The 12,733-nt window shown below is 41.7% G+C and overlaps 1 protein-coding gene across 4 annotated transcripts in view; it reads right to left on the bottom strand.

Moving 5' to 3' along the window:
* Positions 1-7,948: 7,948 nt before the first annotated feature.
* The window catches only part of NBAS (NBAS subunit of NRZ tethering complex), a 36,816-nt gene continuing 32,031 nt past the window's right edge, over positions 7,949-12,733 (bottom strand). For 2 of the 4 annotated variants that reach the window (XR_010987871.1, XR_010987867.1), the window contains one exon: positions 7,949-10,583. Coding sequence is in view for 1 of the 4 variants with exons in the window: in XM_068143014.1 (XP_067999115.1) it covers positions 10,363-10,583; positions 11,340-12,048 (930 nt within the window). In the remaining 3 variants the exon portion in view is untranslated. Of the gene's footprint in view, positions 10,584-11,339; positions 12,521-12,733 lie in introns of those variants that run through there. The other 2 variants (XM_068143014.1, XR_010987869.1) reach the window with 2 other exon arrangements.

Genomic DNA, 12,733 nt, shown 5'->3' with positions numbered 1-12,733 from the left:
ACAGAGAAAGAAATTTTAGCTGCCTATGAAGGAGTAAAAGCATCTTCTGAAGTGATTGGAACTGAATCACAACTTCTCTTAGCTCCCAGATTACCAGTTTTGAATTGGATGTTCAAAGGCAAAGGTTCCACACCACATCATGCCACAGACTCAACCTGGTCTAAGTGGATGGCTCTGATAACACAGAGAGCTCGAATGGGAAATCTTGAAAGACCTGGTCTAGTGGAGGTGATCTCAAGTTGGCCTGAAGGTATCAACTGTGCTAAACCTCCAGAGGAGAAAGTAACTCGTGCTGAGGAAGCTCCTCCTTACAATGACCTCTCTCATGATGAAAAGAAATATGCTTTGTTCACAGACGGTTCCTGTCGTCTTGTTGGAAACAAGCGAAGGTGGAAGTCTGCAGTGTGGAGTCCAACACGCCGAGTTGCAGAGGCGAAGGATGGAGAAGGAGAATCCAGTCAGTTCGCAGAGGTAAAAGCTGGCCAGCTAGCTCTCGACGTAGCTGAACGTGAGAGATGGCCAAAGCTTTATCTCTACACCGACTCATGGATGGTGGCCAATGCTCTATGGGGCTGGCTAAAGAACTGGAAGAAGAGTGGTTGGCAGAGGAAAGGAAAACCCATTTGGGCAGCCAACCTGTGGCAGGACATTGCTGATCGAATCGAGAGAATTCCCGTGAAAGTGAGACACATCGATGCTCACATTCCTAAGAGCAAAGCTACTGAGGAACAACAACACAACCATCAGGCAGATCTAGCTGCAAGAGTTTCTCAAGTAGACATGGACTCTAATCTTGATCTCGACTGGAAACACCGAGGTGAGATATTCTTAGCTCGGTGGGCTCACGATTCATCAGGACATCAAGGCAGAGATGCGACATACCAATGGGCTCGTGACAGATCCATAGACATTTCCATGGATGCTATCACACAAGTCATCCATGACTGTGACATTTGTGCTGCTATTAAGCAGGCAAAACGACTTAAGCCCTTGTGGTATGGTGACAGATGGTCCAAGTACAAGTATGGTGAAGCTTGGCAGATTGACTACATCACTCTACCACGTTCTCGTTCTGGTAAGCAGTATGTGCTTACTATGGTAGAGGCAAACACTGGATGGTTGGAAACTTATCCAGTTCCACATGCAACTGCACGCAACACCATTCTCGGTCTGGAGAGACAGATCCTGTGGAGACACAGAACTCCAGAGAGGATTGAGTCAGACAACGGAACTCATTTCAAGAACAACCTTGTAAAGAGTTGGGCAAAAGAGCACGGTATTGAGTGGATATTCCATTTTCCCTACTATGCACCAGCTTCAGGGAAGATTGAACGCTACAATGGTTTGTTGAAGACCACTCTCAAAGCCATGGGAGGTGGATCTTTGAAAAACTGTGAAAAACTTTTAGCACAAGCAACCTGGCTGGTAAATAGTAGAGGTTCAGTGAACCGAGCTGGACCTGCACATTCAGATTTGCTACGGAAAGTAGAAGGTGATAGAGTTCCTGTTGTTAGAGAAAAGAATCTGTTAGGTAAAACTGTTTGGGTATTTTCACCCTCAGGAGAGGCTAAACCTGTCCGAGGGGTGGTTTCAGCTGAAGGTCCGGGTCACACTTATTGGGTAATGCAAGAGTATGGTGAAATTCAGTGTATTCCACAAAGAAATTTAACTTTAGCTGAAAGAGGTTAATTTCGAACTGTTGTATAGCTACATCGCGTCCAAAGGAAGAACCAACAAGGAATCTACGGTGCACGAACCCTGAGATCCCTGAAAGCCCTGAGTCAACTAAGAGACCCTGAGATTCCCTGTTTCCCTTTTCTTTGCTTCGCCGGCGAAGAAATGAACTGTTTTCCATTTTTCTCATTTTCTGATTTTCTTGGACTTTTGAATCATCTACATCTGAGCATAGCCGGAATGGACTATAAACTTTGCTCACGAACTGTAAATATCGTTTTGGATTGGATGGACAGTATGAACAGCCAATGAAATTGTTTAGAAGGGGTGGACTGTGGCCGGTTGACGTTGCCCCCTTAAGAAAGGGAATATGGTGGACGGAAGTTGGTAAACGGAAGGAATAATCTAAACTAATTTCATTGGGAGAGTGGGAGGAAGCACCTTCGGAACTGGGAGTGAACTGGACATTTCCAGGACTTTTCTATCAGTCTTGCTTCCGCCTTTTCTTCATGCAGCAGCTCTGTCTCTGTGCTGGGCTTTCAGCCAAGGCCTCGGCCTTGAAGTCCAGATACCAGGCCTGTATTAACTCCTTTCCAATTAACACAAACAGCTTCTAACATTTTTTTTTCCTCTCTCTTCTTTCTCTTTCTATCCCATTCTGGGGAAAGGGGGGGAGAGAGGGGAGAGCGGAGGTGGGGAACCCTCTCTGCCGAGGGGGGTTACTCTCATTTCTGTGTTACTCTGTTGTATATCTTTGTATATATTGTAGATATTGTAAATTTGTAAATATTTCCCTGCATACCCTACACTGCTTTGTAAATATAGCTCCACTGCTTTGCTAATTCAGTTTGTGAGTTTTTTTTTCCTTTCCCTTCAATTTTTCTTTCCCTTCACCTTACAAGGGGGAAGGGAGGAGGCTTCTTGGCCTTACCCTTCCACCCACCACACCCCTAACACCAATTGCAGCCAGCAGAAAATACAGCTGAACACCTGATTCTCTCCCCTGCTTTGATCTTTGTTTTATGTCAAGGACTGGGGAAAATGGAATAAAACAGAGCAAGATGTTCAGACCCTGACATAGCTGCTAGAATTATACTTTGCCTTCTAAAACAGACTCTTTTTTTACCTTATGTTAGGCAAGATAGTGAACTAACAGTGTTGTTTACTACACATATTTCTTAATTTTGTAGTGGAGAGTGAAGATCCTATTGTACTCAGAGCTTGGAATCATTTCTCCAAACTTCTCTTCCTTTGCCTACATCACTTTAAACACATGTGGGCAGATGAAAGATTTTATTTCTCTTTATTTCCAGCTCCTTTTCCCACAAGGCTTTTCCTTCAAAAATCTTCCCTTTACACACTGGAACAAAAGATAAATTACTATAATTAAGCTACTCCTCTGCAGATTTTCCTCTCCACTCCAATATATATCAGGAATTTTATTCACTGAGAAGATTTTCTTCATCAGTAAAATCTAGTTGTTTAGATAATAAAATATTCACAAAGGCAATATGGTAATTTTCCACGAGGAAAAAATCCGAAGCACAGCCTTAAGCACTTCTGGCTTTGTTTTCTCCACAATAGTCCTTTCCTTAGGGAGAAGATACAGGTGAGCTGGGTTTATTCTTTTCAAAAGAGAAGCTGTGCATTAGAGCTTAATGGTTAACACTTTCACTCACAGAACAAAAGTTTTGGTTTGCTTTGGTGGTGAAATTCCACCCCTCATTTGCCAAAAGAATTGTCTAACTTGTATACTACAGTGTAAGGAGAGAAGGGGCAAGCTATGTCTCACTTCTCCAGATACAACTGAAATATTTTAGATCAAACACAAGAGTCATTCCTTCCTTCTATTCACCTTTGTGGGTTTTTTTTTGTTTGGTTTGGTTGGTTTGTTTTTTTTTTGGGGGGGTGGTGGTGGTGTGTGTTGTTTGGGTTTTTGTTGGTTTTTTTCTTTTTCTTTCTTAATTCTGCTTTCACAGAAAGTTGGATTACATTTAGCTGGGTTGGTTTGTTGACTATTAAAGTACAAAAGGGTTCCTTTAAATACATTTTGTAATTGCTGTAATTCCAGATTTCCACAGAACTGCTGAGATTGAAGCACGCTTCAGAAGACCTTCTAGTCTAACATCCTTATTCCAACAGGATCATGTAGAGCACATTACCCACATATTTAAGCTTAACAATCAAAGTGTTTCACTATGATGGTACAGACTGATACAGTAATTATCTGAGGAACATGAAGTTAATTCTGGGAGACAAGGCACAATACCCAAAGTAATTTATCTAGGGTGTCTTCAATCAAACTGAACTAGACATGGTGACTTTGTCTCAACTTCCATCTAGATGACAAATCATTTTATGTTTCCCTTCCTTATCAAGGTAATGAAACCCAAAGTAGAGACTTTTTTTTTTCTAATGTTGTATACATATAATAGTCATTTTGCAGTGAAGTGTAAACAACAGATTTCACTGTGATGTGAAGATCATGCAAAAAAAAGTAGAATAATGTTCCTATCATTAAATCAGAAGCTGTACTGTTGCATGAAACAGGAATACAATAACATCCCCTACAATATTAAATGCATATATTTTAATACAGTGCAGAGCTACAGATAAATTACCCTTTTCTGATGATACAAAGCATAAACAATTTCAGAGAACAGTCATATTATTGAAAGGAGTGGTGTTAGGAGTGAATCTGCTGCAAAAATATTTTTCATGCTAAAGCAAAAAAAACAAGACAGAAATGCAGGGCTAATGAGTATTTTTTATTCTGTCCTATCAACCTCATAATACAATCCAATGTTCCAATGAAAGTGAACAGCTTACTATAGAATAATAAAGCAATGTTTAATGTCCTAATCTGCAAAGATTGGAAGCAAAAATCTATGGAAATATCAATCACGGTGAAAGAAAGGAATAAGGAGAAAGGTGCATATATGAATGGGGAGGAAGAGGGTTGACATGGGGGGGGAGGAAGTGGGGAGAAGGTGTGGAAATCAACTAATTCAACTATTCTAATAATTTTTCATTCCTTTGTACATGAATGTATTAGCTCTGACTATTGGAAAAATAAATTAAGACCATTTTTTAAAAATTAAAACCTGATTATTGGTTAAGAATTTCATTAGGTTTTGTAGGGATAGCACACATAAAGCACGTCCCATTCCAGGATGCATGGATTAAATTATACATGTACATCTTTGTCTCTGAAATTTTAGATCAAAAAAGTGCTTGGAAATGCTGACAGATTTCCCAATTATTAGTTGAAATTTAGGGCAGGCTTTGTGACCTAAAAACACCTACCTACATGTCCAAGCAATTTGCTATGTTTATAGTTATTAGGTATCTTGGCTGCCACTTCTAGGACTAAGAATGGGATAAGTTACAGAATATACTCTTAAGGAGTCACCACATGTAATTTCTCAATACTTTTCTACATATGTCTGTCTTCCTGCAGGCTCCACACTACAGCAATGAGGAGGAGTTGAGAAGTGATCCCAGTTTAAAGAAAAACTGTCTATATCATTCATTGGTAAACAGAAGAATTAAGTCTCCATAACTGTTATCAACTATAAGTAGAACTTTTAGAAACATTACTTCCTTTCAAAGAAAAATAATAGAAATAATTAAAATTACTATCCAGAGACTGTGTGGACAAAAAAAGATAATCTGATCTCTTATCCTTCACATAAGAAAAGGAGTGAACCTCACAATAGCACTTGGTGAGGACTTAGAGAAGTAAGACAGGGAAAAGAGCTAGACTTACTCATCAAACTTAATTAAACTCCACAACCATACTTTTTCAGTCACTTGATAGAGGCATGAAATGTACAATAAGAAGCAAAATTTTATTTCACTGGAAAAAAAATGATATCTGATTAATATAAAGAAAAAACATAGCTGGGTTATTAAGTGAAAATTAAATTTTAAAAAATGTTCATATCAGGAATATAAGAAAACACTTTTCTAAAGCAATTAATTTATCTTCTAGTGCTTACTACATATAGTTATTTTCCTTGGCAAATTTAGGAAGTGTCTGACAAAGCTTTTCTATCATTTTAGGAAGATGTTTTATTATCTATGGATTTGATCTCATCTAGCCTTTATCTGGTGATTCCCTCTCAACTGCATTTATTTTGAGGTTCTCGATTTTTGCCTTTTTGTAATCTGAAATACTTTCAGATTATGAAGGGGGAAAAAATAATTTAATGATACCATAGATCTGAGTTTTTCATTAAAATACATCCTTTTCACAGAAAACTGTTCTTGTGGCTTCCTCTCAGAACTGAATTACCTGTTAAGTATCTCATGATTCTTTGAAAAGAGCAGTCCCAGTTGGAGTGTTCACAGGAGCCAAAATTTCTCACTTCTCACTCTGGCTACAACGCACACTTTTCTGATCTTACCTTCAGTGGCCTAACCACATCAAAGAATGAACCTCTATAAAAGTAAAACTCCAAGCTGGATCAAAACATTGCAATGTAATGTAGCTCCCTATCTCCCCAGATGGGGAAATGTGTGTGAGAGAGAGAACTAAATCTGGAAGATGGTCAGCTCACTGCTTAATGTTTCTACATGCTGGGATACTAAGGTGTTGGTGCTATATGCAACAGAACTGCAACCAGCTATTGTTTCTTTCTCAAGTATCTGAGTTTAAGGAAATCCCATCATAAAATGAAATAATGAGACCTGCATGATAAAGGCACTAAGGAGAGCAAACACCATGCAGAGAGAAGTGACTCATGTGCTTTCAAGGAAAAATTAATATCTTAGCAGAATATCCAGTAGATTTAACAACATAATAAGCAAATACAGCATTGACGCCATCTATTAGATTTACGGTAGCTTTGACAATTTTAATTTCTTTTTCATTCACTTCTGTTTTCCTGATGCACTTCTGAGACATCTCTATTTGCTTTTATTTTCCATATAAAACTCATCAGATATTCGCCAACAACCTCTGTGTCTGTGTTTAATTATAATGAGATTATAAAGGTAATATAATCTTATATCGTTAATTCAGAATTCTTTGGGGGACATGCCTTGATCGAGACAGCAGCTATAAATTTGGGTCCACATTGTTTTTCTACTGTATTACTGCAGCCTATTTTCTACCTTATCATCAGTCACCACCACCACAAATAGAATCACAGAATCATAAAATCAATCAGGTTTTAAAAGAACTCAGAGATCATCAAGTCCAACCGATTCCCTAATACCCAACATCTCATGACAGCTAAATCATGGCTTCAAGTGCCACATCCAACCCTTTTTTGAATACTTCCAGGGACGGCGACTCTGTCACCTGCCTGGGCAGCATATTCCATTGACCAATTACTCTTTCTGTGAAGAACTTTCTCCTCACCTTGAGCCTAAACTGCCCCTGGTGCAGCTTGAGACTGTGTCTTCTTGTTCTTTTGCTGGTTGTCTGGGAGAAGAGACCAAGCCCCACTCGTCTGCAACCTCCTTTCAGGTAGTTATAGAGAGCAATAAGGTCAAATATCTTTACCATAAGGTTACATATTTTTATGTCCTGAAGCAAAAAAACCCAAACCACAAACAAACAAACAAGCAAACAAAAAATCCCCACCAAAATATTTTGAATGATCTGCTGTTCTCCTTCCAGAATGCTCTCAAGGAACTATAGGAACTGATATTGACAGCTATGTTGTAGAATATGAATGTTTTGGGATTTTTTTAGCATTTAGGTGTAAACAAGCTATGATGGTTGTAGATTAAAAGAAAAAAAAGTATTAAATAACAGTGTCTACATTCAGGAAGATGTAGCGTTTATTAGAAGTTGGGTATGATCTTGTAGGTTTTTTTCCCCTCAAAAACCTCCACCAAACAGAAACAACCATAAACAACCAAACAAAAAAACAATGAAAACTGCATTCAGGTGGGGCGGGGGGAAGGAGGGAGGGAAATAAAAGTACATCCATTTAAAACTTTTTCTTTAAGTGATCAAACATAGCAGAGCTGTGGAGGGTTAGAGAGAGAGGCCCAGCCTTCTCCCCCCACAAAGAGAAAAAGAAATAAAAACCACAGCTAGCCAGATGGAGAAACAAAAAGGGAAATGCTATATTTACAAGCAATTTTTAGGGAATGCAGGATATATATACACAATTTACAGTATTTACAATATATACACAGAAATATACATCAAAGTAAAAACAAATACGATAACACAGGGACGAAATTCCCTCCTCTGCTGAGGAGGGTTCCCCCCCTGTACCCCCTTCCCCCCCTTTTTTCCCCAAAGAGGGTTAGAAAGAGAGAAAAAGAGCAATTGTTAATAAAAGCAGTTATAAATTAAAGCAAAGTGTTAGTAGGCCACACACTTATCTGTCCAAGGTCAGTCTGGCAGAGAGCCTAGAAGCAGACGAGCTGGAAAGGAGGAGGGAAGAGTGAACTGAGGAAAGTCTCAGTCGCACTCAAAACTTAAAGTTGCATTCTACCAATCTACCAATGAAATTCGTTTAGACCTGTCTTTTGTATACAAAACATTCAGCCAGAGTGCCCCAGTACTGTCCTTTTCTTAAAGGCACAGCCCCAAACGGTCACAGTCCACCCCTTCTAAACAATTTCATTGGCTGTTCATACTGTCCATCCAATCCAAGACAATATTTACAGTTCGTAAGTAAAGTTCATAGTCCACTCCAGCTATACTCAGATGTAGATGATTCAAAAGTCCAAGAAAATCAGAAAATGAGAAAAATGGAAAACAGTTTATCTCTTCGCCGACGAAGCAAAGAAAAGGAAAACAGGGATTCTCAGGGTCTCTTAGTTGACTCAGGGCTCTTAGGGTTCTCAGGGTTCTCGCACTGTAGATTTCTTGTTGATTCTTCCTTTGGATGCGATGTAGCTGCACAACAGTCTGAAATTAAACTCTTTCAGCTAAAGTTAAATTTCTTTGTGGAATACACTGAATTTCACCATTGTCTTGCATTACCCAATAAGTGTGACCCGGACCTTCAGCTGAAACCACCCCTCGGAAAGGTTTAGCCTCTCCTGAGGGCGAAAATACCCAGTTTTACCTAGCAGATTCTTTTCTCTAACAACAGGAACTCTAACACCTTCTACTTTCTGTAGCAAATCTGAATGTGCAGGTTCAGCTTGGTTCACTGAACCTCTACTATTTACCAGCCAGGTTGCTTGTGCTAAATGTTTTTCCCAGTTTTTCAAAGATCCACCCCTGTGGTGAAGGGGTTATTAAATTTATGAATATGAAATATGAATTATGAAAATATTATTTATATTAATTATCAAACTATGAATAATTGATGAATCACCAACTTATATACATGTTCTAGTGCATGTTCATGAAATAGATTCCACAAGTGGCTTAGTATTATGATTATAACTTAACTGAACTATCTATAAACCCTTTCTATATTTATATAATGAAGGGTGCAGTTCCGCCGCTTGACCACTAGATGGAGACTCGGCGGGACACAGGCGGCTTCTGGCTATACACAGCAATATTACAATCTTTCTATGCGTCAGCGCTTACTCTGCTAGACGTGGATACTTTGAACTGAGTGCTAGTGGGTGGAAAGCACGTGGAAGATATTCAATTCCCTTTAGACAACAGGGATCGGTCCTGGTCGGGGTCGGTCCGTGGGATCGGCCCTCAAAAGTCGGCTCGCATGGCAGGGCGGGACGATGGTGGCCGGTAGGTGGGCTCAGACGACGCGGCAGCAGGCAAAGCTACGGGGGTCAGCCCAACCACGGCAGTTCTCGGGGCTGATGCAAACAGACTCGGGGAGAGAATGCGGCTGCGTTAGGCGGCGGATTCTCGTTTACTGAGCTTAAAGGAGCAGCGGGACTCTCAGAGTGGTCCTCGGTTCAGTGCAGTATAGGAACGAACAATGCTTTAGTCTTCCCTGGGATTCACAGGGCTCAGAGCGGCACTTGGCGGCTCCTCTCCTGCTACGGCAGGGCTAGGCATATGTGGACTCGATATCGATCAAGTCCCTTCTCCCCGGTAACTGGGCAGATCTTACCCTTGGGGGTTGGTCCAGTCCTCCGGTGGCACGGTGGGCTCTCCCGGTCGGTACGACTGGCTGTGGCGATGCTGGATTCCTCAGAAACAGTGAAGGTCCTCCCTCTGGGCTTCTTCACTATGCAGACGCTCCCAGTATGCGTGCATGTATAACAGAAGCTAACAACTATAAGCTCAATGGCAAAGACTGCAGCTCGAGAGTTACTCTCTCGAGCAAGCACAGAGACAAAGTGAATGAGGGGGCAACTTGTTTACCAAGTGGGGTGATACTTATAGATTCCTCGAGGCTAGGCTTGACCAATGGGCACTCTCATAAACAACTGGCTTCAGCCTATAGAAAGCGTGAACCAAGAATTATGCCCATACTTGGTGTCAGCACGAGCACTGCATGCGCTGGGTGCGTGCAATCCTGGCTAATGCCTTGGCTTTTGTCTTCCTCCTGGAGGAGGGGGAACTTGCCCACATGCTGGGACAAGATTCAGTATCTGGGCATAATGTGCCTTCACCACAACACCCCCATCGCTTTAAAAGTGGTCTTCAACAAACCATTGTAGCATTCAATCTTCCCTGCAGCTGGTGCATAGTAGGGAATATGAAAAATCCCCTCAATATTGTGCTCTTTTGCCCAGTTCTTTACAAGTTTGTTCTTGAAATGAGTTCTGTTGTCTGACTAAATCCTCTCAGGAGGCCCGTGTCTCCACAGGATCTCTCTCCAGACTGAGAATGGTGTTGCGTGCAGTTGCATGTGGAACTGGATAAGTTTCCAACCATCCAGTGTTTGCCTCCACCATAGTAAGCACGTATTGCTTACCAGAACGGGAATGTGGTAGAGTGATGTAGTCAATCTGCCAGGCTTCACCATACTTGTACTTGGACCATTGTGGTGGGTTAACGCCTTTTTCTGAAAACAAAAGAAGAAAGCAGGGGGGAGGGCTTGCGGGTACTTTACACTCCCTGAAGGGCGTTTCCCCCTGGGAAAGCTGAGTCTGTTCCACTCCCCCCTCCCCGCCCAGCTAGGGTATAAAAAGCAGGACATCATAGCTGTTGGATCTCCTTTTTGGCTCCTCCCTCTGCTGGATGAGAGCTACTGCAGCCGCCCTCCTGCTCCTCAGCCACATGGCCGGACCTGATCCTTTTCCCTGCTGCCTCTGCACCTCCTCAGAGAAAGACAGGTTTTGTATTTTTTTTTTCTGTCCCCCTCCTTCTTGTTCCTTGCCCTTGTGAACTTTTTTTTTTTTTTTTTTCCCTGTTATTGTTATATATATAATTTGAGGAAAAAAAAATTATTTGCCTCTCTACTTCTAAGCTGACTCCAGATTGTTGCTTAGTGGATTTGCTCCTTACCCTTTTTTTTTACTCCTCTCCCTGTTTGGAGGGAGGAGGTGGGGGGGAGTGGGGAAGAGATTCTCAGCCTTTTCCCTATTTGAGGTTTTAACTCTCAGTTAAGGCTCAAACCACATCAACCATCTGTCACCATACCACAAGGGCTTAATTCGCTTTGCCTGTTTAATAGCAGAACAAATATCACAGTCATGGATGACTTGTGCGATAGCATCCATGGAAATGTCTATGGATCTGTCACGAGCCCATTGGTATGTTGCATCTCTGCCTTGATGTCCTGACGAATCATGAGCCCACCGAGCTAAGAATATCTCACCTCGGTGTTTCCAGTTGAGATCAAGATTAGAGTCCATGTCTACTTGAGAAACTCTTGCAGCTAGATCTGCCTGATGGTTGTGTTGCTGTTCCTCAGTAGCTTTGCTCTTGGGAATGTGAGCATCGATGTGTCTCACTTTCACTGGAATTCTCTCGATTCGATCAGCAATGTCCTGCCACAGGTCGGCTGCCCAAATGGGTTTTCCTTTCCTCTGCCAACCACTCTTCTTCCAGTTCTTTAGCCAGCCCCATAGAGCATTGGCTACCATCCATGAGTCGGTGTAGAGATAAAGCTTTGGCCATCTCTCACGTTCATCCATGTCGAGAGCTAGCTGGACAGCTATTACTTCTGCGAACTGGCTGGATTCTCCTTCTCCATCCTTCGCCTCTGCAGCTCGGCATGTTGGACTCCACACTGCAGACTTCCACCTTAGCTTGTCTCCAACAAGACAACAGGAACCGTCCATGAACAAAGCATATTTCTTTTCATCATGAGAAAGGTCATTGTAAGGAGGAGCGTCCTCAGCATGAGTTACTTTCTCCTGTGGAGGTTTAGCACAGTTGGTACCCTCAGGCCAATTTGATATCACCTCCACTAGACCAGGCCTTTCAAGATTTCCCATTCGAGCTCTCTGTGTTATCAGAGCCATCCACTTAGACCATGTTGAGTCTGTGGCATGATATGGTGTGGAGCCTTTGCCTTTGAACATCCAATTCAAAAACTTTTACTTTGCTTTTACTCCTTCATAGGCAGTTAAAATCTCTTTCTCTGTTGGAGTATAATTAGCCTCTGAACCTCTGTAATGTCGACTCCAGAAACCAAGAGGCCGTCCACGTGTCTCACCTGGAGCTTTTGCCACAAGCACCAGGTTGGACCATTGTCACTTGCAGACGTGTACAAAATGTTCTTAATGTCTGGACCATCTCGGACAGGTCCCAGACCCATTGCTTGAACTACCTCTTGCTTTATCTGGTCAAAGGCTGCTTGTTGTTCAGGTCCCCAGTGGAAATTGTTTCTCTTTCGAGTCACATCATACAGAGGTTTCACAATCTGACTGTATCCAGGAATGTGCAGTCTCCAAAATCCCACTATCCCCAAGAAACGTAGGGTTTCTTGCTTGTTTGTGGATTTGCCATGGTAGAGACTCTATTTACCACATCCACTGGAATGTGTCGGCGTCCATTCTGCCACCGCACTCCCAGAAACTGAATCTCTGTGGTAGGTCCTTTCACCTTTTCTCGCTTGATGGCAAAACCTGCATTCAGAAGAATGTCAATGATTTTTTTACCTTTCTCGAAGACTTCTTCAGCAGTTTTATACCAGACGATGATATCATAGACGAACTGGATGTGTTCTGGAGCACCACCATTCACCAGAGCATCGTGGATTACTGC

Source organism: Melanerpes formicivorus, unplaced genomic scaffold, assembly GCF_026170545.1.
Source record: "Melanerpes formicivorus ecotype bairdi unplaced genomic scaffold, bMelFor1.0.p_v2 SCAF_9, whole genome shotgun sequence".
Taxonomy (NCBI): Eukaryota; Metazoa; Chordata; class Aves; order Piciformes; family Picidae; genus Melanerpes; species Melanerpes formicivorus.
This window is presented reverse-complemented; position numbering and strand designations above follow the sequence as displayed.